The sequence below is a fragment of the Cololabis saira genome, chromosome 20, assembly GCF_033807715.1.
Source record: "Cololabis saira isolate AMF1-May2022 chromosome 20, fColSai1.1, whole genome shotgun sequence".
NCBI classification, from domain to species: domain Eukaryota; kingdom Metazoa; phylum Chordata; class Actinopteri; order Beloniformes; family Belonidae; genus Cololabis; species Cololabis saira.
In genome coordinates this window covers 4,204,221-4,212,652 of record NC_084606.1, presented here as the reverse complement: position 1 = coordinate 4,212,652, position 8,432 = coordinate 4,204,221, and the positions used below count along the sequence as shown (strand labels likewise).

The 8,432-nt window shown below is 41.6% G+C and overlaps 1 protein-coding gene across 1 annotated transcript in view; it reads left to right on the top strand.

The window, feature by feature from the left end:
* The first annotated feature begins 532 nt into the window (after positions 1 to 532).
* The window catches only part of LOC133420924 (coronin-2B-like), a 30,674-nt gene continuing 22,774 nt past the window's right edge, over positions 533 to 8,432 (top strand). The window contains exons 1-3 of the mRNA XM_061710805.1: positions 533 to 733; positions 1,442 to 1,558; positions 4,425 to 4,574. Of these exons, the coding sequence (XP_061566789.1) occupies positions 533 to 733; positions 1,442 to 1,558; positions 4,425 to 4,574 (468 nt within the window). The remainder of the gene's footprint in view (positions 734 to 1,441; positions 1,559 to 4,424; positions 4,575 to 8,432) is intronic.

Below are 8,432 nucleotides of genomic sequence, written 5' to 3'. Positions count from 1 at the left end.
GAACGTGCACAAGGGTGGAGGACCGTTCATCACTTTAATTGTTTTTTGTTTTTTATGTCTCCGGAGGGCGTGTTGTGTGCGTCAGGAGGATCGATGGGTCAGGTGATTGTGCGGCGCGGCGTGGAAATCCTAAAAGTTTGGTTACAAGGGTGGTGGTTGTCTACAGTTTTTTTGACCATGTTATTTAAGTTTGTGTTGCCATGAAATACTTTTTTGTTTGCGTTTGGATGTCAAAATAATTTATAAAATACTTTGGAACAAGTTGGAACGTAAAAATAAAAGTTATGATTATTTAAAAAGCTTGGCGACCTACAGGACTGTCTCATAAAATTAGAATATTGTGATAAAGTTCTTTATTTACTGTAATAAAATTAAAAAACAAAAATGAGACGAGTTGTGCTGAGTAGGTACTAGTGTAAAAGCGCCATTAGTTGCATCAGTTTTTATTTAAACTTTCTTACCTGCTTAACTGCTAAAGCATAAACCTAACCCGTGGCCCGGCTTCCTGTGCTTGATGTTTCCCGTCCTCCAGATGTCGTGGCGTCCATCGTTATCCTTCTCAAAGTTTCGTAATGTCTTTGGGAAGCCGGCCACCAAAGAGCACAGTTACGACGGAGTCCCGATCACGTGGAGCGTCCATGACAACCACTACTGCTCGGCCAATCCCTGCTTCATCGCCGTGGTGACGGAGTGCGCTGGGGGCGGCTCGTTTGTAGTCCTGCCAATCTATCATGTACGTAGGCCTTGGTTATTTCAATGCTTTACTATTGTCCTTTTACTGAAATAAAACAACATATAATTCACTTCACTATTTCCTTCCATGAATTTTAACATGTTGACAATACTAACGAGCTACGGAAGAGTATTAGGGCCAGGCAGGAGAAAAAATATTTGAGAGGGGAAGATTTTTTTTTATTATGCACTTTGAGACAAAAGTCGAAATGTCGAGAAAAAAGTTGAAATGTCGAGATTAATGTTGAAGTACAATTTCAAGAATAAAGTGGAAATTTCGTGAATAAAGTCGAAATTTCGCCTTTTTTCTCAGCATTTCAACTTTATTCACAAAATTTGGATTTTTTCCTCAACATTTCGACTTTTTTCTCGAAACTGTACTTCATTAATCTCAACATTTCGACTTTTTTCTCATCATTTTGATTTTTTCTCGACATTTTGACTTTTTTCCCGAAATTGTACTTCAACATTAATCTCGACATTTCGACTTTTTTCTCGAAGTGCATAATGAAAAAAACATCTTCCTCCTCTAAAATGTTAGTTTTATTTTTCTCCTGCCTGGCCCTGATACTCTTCCTCTAAACGAGCACCTAACTGCTCCTCTAGGATTCAAAGAAAAATGTCTTGGGAATAGTTTTTCTTCTTTTTAGCGTCATTTTTGTTAAAACCAATAACAATCTGAGGGGTAATAATTTTTGCTTCCTCTCAGACGGGCAGGGTGGACCCTCTGCACCCGCGGGTGTGCGGCCACAGCGGCAGAGTCCTGGACGTGAAGTGGAACCCGTTTGACGACTACTGCATCGCCTCCTGCTCGGAGGACTGCACCGTACGCTCCCCGTGTCTCTCACATGTACAACTTCTTGTACCGTATTTTCCGCACTATAAGTCGCACCTAAAAGCCTTTAATTTTCTCAAAAACTGTCAGTGCGCCTTATATATGATCATTACGGTAATTTATGTTACTGTAGTCAGGGGGATTGTGGGTAATGTAGTTGGTGTCGCCGAAGTAACGGCGCTAAAAACGGCAGGAATCGTCACAGACGTTCAAGACAACAGCAGCGACGCTGACTCGTATAATGGAGACTTTGACGAGTCCGAAGGAAGGAAGGAAGGAAGGAAGGAAGGAAGGAAGGAAGGAAGGAAGGAAGGAAGGAAGGAAGGAAGGAAGGAAGGAAGGGAGAAAAGAGAAAGGGAGGGAAGGAAGGAAGGAAGGAAGGAAGGAAGGAAGGAAGGAAGGAAGGAAGGAAGGAAGGAAGGAAGGAAGGAGAGAGCAGGAGGAAAGAAGGGAGGAAGGAAGGAAGGAAGGAAGGAAGGAAGGAAGGAAGGAAGGAAGGAAGGAAGGAAGGAAGGAAGGAAGGAAGGAAGGAAAGAAGGAAGGAAGGAAGGAAGGAAGGGAGAAAAGAGAAAGGGAGGGAAGGAAGGAAGGAAGGAAGGAAGGAAGGAAGGAAGGAAGGAAGGAAGGAGAGAGCAGGAGGAAAGAAGGGAGGAAGGAAGGAAGGAAGGAAGGAAGGAAGGAAGGAAGGAAGGAAGGAAAGAAGGAAGGAAGGAAGGAAGGAAGGGAGAAAAGAGAAAGGGAGGGAAGGAAGGAAGGAAGGAAGGAAGGAAGGAAGGAAGGAAGGAAGGAAGGAAGGAAGGAAGGAAGGGAGAAAAGAGAAAGGGAGGGAAGGAAGGAAGGAAGGAAGGAAGGAAGGAAGGAAGGAAGGAAGGAAGGAAGGAAGGAAGGAAGGAAGGAAGGAAGGAAGGAAGGAAGGAAGGAAGGAGAGAGCAGGAGGAAAGAAGGAAGGAGGGGAAAAGGAAGGAAGGAAGGAAGGAAGGAAGGAAGGAAGGAAGGAAGGAAGGAAGGAAGGAAGGAAGGAAGGAAGGAAGGAAGGAAGGAAGGAAGGAAGGAAGGAAGGAAGGAAGGGAGAAAAGAGAAAGGGAGGGAAGGAAGGAAGGAAGGAAGGAAGGAAGTAAGGAAGGAAGGAAGGAAGGAAGGGAGAAAAGGGAAGGAAGGAAGGAAGGAAGGAAGGAAGGAAGGAAGGAAGGAAGGAAGGAAGGAAGGAAGGAAGGAAGGAAGGAAGGAAGGAGAGAGCAGGAGGAAAGAAGGGAGGAAGGAAGGAAGGGAGAAAAGAGGAAGGGAAGAAAGAAGGAGAGAGCAGGAGGAAAGAAGGAAGGAGGGAAAAAGGAAGGAAGGAAGGAAGGAAGGAAGGAAGGAAGGAAGGAAGGAAGGAAGGAAGGAAGGAAGGAAGGAAGGAAGGAAGGAAGGAAGGAAGGAAGGAAGGAAAAAGCAAAAACCAGCAGTGCGCCTTATATATGATCATTACGGTAATGTCTGTTACTGTAGTCAGGGGGATTGTGGGTAATGTAGTCAGGGGGATTGTGGGTAATGTAGTTGGTGTCGCTGAAGTAACGGCGCTAAAAACGTCAGGAATCGTCAGACGTTCAAGACAATAGCAGCGACGCTGACTCACATAATGGAGACTTTGACGAGACGGAGCAAAGCTGGTTTTTATTTTGTTAATAAAGTTCGACATACGGTACTTTTCTTCTTGTTTTTTTTTGCATTTGCTGTAGGATTTTGTAGCATTTCCTGTAGCAGCTCCATCAGGTAGATACGTAACTCAACCCCAGCCACTACAGTACGGTATTTTACCAGATATTTAGTGCGCCTTATATATGGAAACGTTTTGAGATATTTCATTCATTGAAGGTGCGCCTTATAGTGCGGAAAATACGTGGATTTAAGGTTACAGCTAAAGTCAGGCGCAGAGCTGGTAGAGGAGCCAAAAACTGTACTCAAGTAAAAGTACTGTTACTTCAGAATAATATGACTCAAGTAGAAGTAAAAAGTATTCATCCAAATAATTACTTGAGTAAAAGTAAAAAAGTACTTGGTGAAAAAACTACTCAAGTACTGAGTAACTGTTGAGTAACGTCTGATTTATTTTTTTTTACCATTCAAACAGACAAAAGTACAAAATAATCATCTTCAGGCAAATTAAATCAATAAAATAATAAAATAAATTAAAATTCATAAAAAAATAGCTTAAATTAGAATAATCTTAAAGTAAATTCAAGTACTTTAATAAATAATAATATAAATAAAATAACAGAATAAAAAAATAAATTAATTTATATTTAATTAATTAATAATAAGTAGCACAAAATTTCAAGCCTTTGTACTTTTCTTTTTTAACCAGGCAGAACTAGAACAAACATGAACTCATAGAAACTCTGTGTGTGTTTGAGTCTGTGTAAATGTGACAAAACATGCAAAAACAAACATTTTTCCCAAAGAATCACCAGTGATGTCATGAGATTGACGCGTACGTGGATAAAAGGGATAAAAGAAAAGTAACAGCTCAACGTAGCCTAATGTAGCGGAGTAAGAGGAACAGTTTCTTCTTCACAAATCTACTCAAGTAAAAGTAAAAAGTATAGTGATTCAAAACTACTCCTAAAAGTACAACATTTCCCAACATTAACGGAGTAAATGTAAGTCGTTCCTACCACCTCTGGTCAGGCGGAGGTTTGCTTTTTAAATCAGGACTAAAGTTTGACGGCGATGCGTTCAGGTGTCTGTGTGTGTCCAGGTGAAGACGGCGATGCGTTCAGGTGTCAGTGTGTGTCCAGGTGAAGACGGCGATGCGTTCAGGTGTCTGTGTGTGTCCAGGTGAAGACGGCGATGCGTTCAGGTGTCTGTGTGTGTCCAGGTGAAGGTGTGGGATGTTCCGGTCTTTGGCGTCCGACAGAACCTGGTCAAGGCCAGTAAGACTCTGCTCGCTCACTCCAGGAGGGTGGCCGTTATCGAGTGGCATCCGACCGCGAAGAACCTGCTGCTTAGCGCCGCGTACGACTACAAGGTCAGGTGCCTCACCGGTCAGTAGCTCTGCCACACCGCTTTCATACACTGTAAAACCGGAGAAGTTAGTCGAACTCAAACAATTCAAGTGTAAAAAAATATTCCATTGAGGTTCAAGTAAGTCAAATATTTATTGTTAAGTGTTAAGGTTAAATAAATGTGATAGTACCATTTCATTCAGTAAACTGAACTTGAAACTAATACATATTATATACACTCATATTATTTAAAAAGTGTTGATTGTATTAATTTGCATCAAGCCAGACTAACTTAATTAAATCTTCTTTACATAAATGTTAGCACTTAAGTTCAAGTTACTCAGTTTTATTCCTGTAAATTAAATGATCACATTCTAGTGGTCAAAACTTCTAGCTCCTCAATTCATTTTAGGAAACCGATTGCCTTAAACCATTTTAGTTGTCATAACTTAAATAACTCAACTTTAAGTTGCTTTAACACAATACAAACACAGACATCTTATACCAGCTTCAAACATTTATTTAATTCATTTTTGAGTTATCTTAAAGGGGACATATTATGGCATTTAATGTATATTTTAAACAGGCCTTGAATGTCTTAAAAACAATCTAAAGCTTGTTTTTTCTACATAAATCAGAAATTCATTCTGTGGGCCCTGTCTCTAGTTTTACCGCTTCTAACCTCTTTTTCTGTGTTCCATTCTAAGGGAAGGGGGGGCTATGATAATGAGGCTCTGTGCTGATTGGCTCCCTGAATGACGTGTAGCAGGGGAGGAGAATAAACCTCGCTCCGGCCAGAGCAGCCGGCTGCGTCGTACACAAACTGTGTCCCATGTGAGAAGCTTCTGCGACAAAATAAAATCCATTGCTTTATTTTTTTTGTATTGGACTGTCCTAACTGGCCGCGAGTTTAACAGTTTCAGTGTGGACAGAGAGCGTCCGATGTCACGCAGCTCGATAGTCGAATGCTCTCATTCAGTTACACCCTGTAAACGGATCGGAGCCTGATTTACGGTTCTGCGTTAAATCGACGCGTACTCTACGCCGTAGGCTCCGCGTTGGTGTAACGCGGAACCATAAATCAGCCTTTAGTCACTGCGCGCTGGCCCCGCAACCCCACGGTGGGCGCCCAGCATGGCTTCGGGGCGCATCGCCCGTTACCGGGGATCAAACCGACAGATTTGGCTGAAAATCTCGGAGGGTGAAGCTGATCCAGCCTGGGACGTACCCCAGAAATACCTGCTACCAAAGCGGCCGGGAACCTGGAGAGTTTAGTCGGACGGACCCCGCTTTGGGAACCAGGAAGTAGGCTGGAGCAGCGCGCATCGTCGGTTACCGGGGATCAAACCGACAGATTTGGCTCAAAATCTCGGAGGGTGAAGCTGATCCGACCTGGGACGGACCCCGCACGAATCTGCGCCTCGGGTGACGTCACCATAGGCGCAGATTCTAATCGGCTCAAAAAAAATCACGTGACACTGGGGGACTCTGTAAGGCGGGGGTCAGAGAGCTTGCAGAAATTCATGGTATTTTGTCTCCCCTGTGTTGGCAGGGTGAGGGGAGACCACTTTATATATGTTAAAACAAGAAAAAACGTGTTTTTCATAATATGTCGCCTTTAACTAACGGCAATGAGTGAAGTAAGTTATTTCAACTAACTTCTGTTATTAAGATGTACTGTTAGGTTTGTACCACAAAGGGAGCGCTGGTTCAGTTATTAGAGTTATTAATAATTGTCTTCTGATAGGTTTTGGATTGGATTTTTGATTTGATTCTATTCAATCCAGCTTGCAGTGAAAGCCAGGGCTCCACTGAAAAAAGCAGAATTTTACAGCAACCAATAAAAAACATACAATTACATACAATTTTAAAACATACAATTTCAAAGTTAAAAATATTTCATTTAAGGGCAATCATGCAATGTTCATTAGCAGTCATGCTGTGTCTTTGGCATCTAAATAGTGTCATTAAACAGTCTAACTGCAGTATGCATTCTACAGTAATAAGAAAAAACAAAACAACAGCAAACACAATCCACGCTAACAGCTGTAAACTAACTCTGCCCAGAAACAAGCCTCTTACTTTGAGATGCCCTGGAGGTTGTCGGTTGCCCTGAAGGGCAATAAACTCCAAATTCCTGCAGGCTTTGCAGTCATCCCTTAATTTCCTTTGATTAAGCTGCTGATTCAATAAGCCTGAGCTTTGTCAATACAAGACTGTGTGCTGTGATTGCCTTTTACATGTAGTGTATTAACACAGCACAAGCACGTGGTATATACATTTATTATACAGTATACTCAAATTACATTTTGGAAATATAAGTGCTGGGGAAATCAACTTATACATTCGATGCAAAACATACTTAGAACCTGATTCATTCGTCTTGTAACCTAAGAAATGAAATGATGAGGAATCGGAGTAAAGAACTGTGGTACCTGTTTAGAATTCAATTAAAGATTGTGTGAATTAGGCTGCTTTCAAACCTGTGGCCCGTTTGTTTTGTTCTGATTCAGGGGCTAAATCGATACAGTTGTCTCGTTTCTCGTTTGTGGGGTTTGTGTTCACAAGGCAAACAAGGCGTTAACAAATGCCATGAACCAACTGTACTCTCATTGGTCAGAAATGAACGTGGGAGGAGTTTCCTCTTCCGTACCCCGGGATAAACAACAAGCCCCTTTCACAGAGAGTAGGGGTCGGCAAGCCAGAATGTTTTAGAGCCATATTGGACCAAAAGCACAAAAAACAAATATGTCTGAAGCCGAAAAAAATTAAAAGTCTTGTATAGGCATTAGAATAAAGGCAAATGGCGAAAGGCAAAATGTCAAGAAAAAAGTTGAAATATTGAGAAAAAAGTCGAATTTATCGCAAAAAAGTCGAAATGTCGAGAAAAAAGTCCAAATTTAGAGAAAAAGGTCGAAATGTTGAGATTAAGGTTGAAGTACAATCTCAAGAAAAAAGTCGAAATTTCGCGAAAAAAGTCAAAATGTCGAGAAAAAAGTCAGAATTTTGAGAAAAAAGTCGAAATGTTGAGATTAATGTTGAAATACAATTTCGAGAAAAAAAGTCGAAATGTCGAAAAAATGGCGAAAATGTCAAGAAAAAAGTTGAAATATTGAGAAAAAAGTCGAAATGTCAAGAAAAAAGTCGAAATGTCGAGAAAAAAGTAAAAATTTAGAGAAAAGGTCGAAATGTTGAGATTAAGGTTGAAGTACAATCTCAAGAAAAAAGTAGAAATTTCGCGAAAAAAGTCAAAATATCGAGAAAAAAGTCAAAATTTTGAGAAAAAAGTCGAAATGTCGAGATTAAAAAAGAAAGGAAAAAGGAAGAAAAACAGAAAAAAAGGCAAAAAAAGAAGAAAAAAAGAAGAAAAAAAGAAAAGAGAAGAACAAAAGAGAAAAAAAGGAGAAAAAAAAGAAAAAAAAGGTCAAACATTTTTGAAAAAGCTCCAGGAGCCACTAGGGCGGCGCTATAGAGCCGCATGTGGCTCTAGAGCCGCGGGTTGCCGAGCCCTGACATAGAGAGTGCAAAGCGCAGACCGCCGCCGGCTTTCCCATTCATTTATGTGCTACCGGCGCAAGAGTGGACCGCTCTGCGGGCGAGAGGGCGCCGCCGCGGCGTTTGCGCTGCGCAAACCCAGTCTGAATTGAACATTGTTTAATTTCACCGTTGGGATGACATCTCAGCACATCCAATAGGAGAGAAGCTGGTGGAGGTTGCACCGACTCTTCTCCTGGAACCGCGGTCGCACATACACATGAATGGAGTTGTGTCGGTTGCTGTGTCGATTATGATCTCACTACAAATAAAAAAAAATTAACCGTTTCAGGTCTGGAATGGAAGCGAGCTGAGAACCTAACCCTAACCTCTCCTAGGATCTCGGC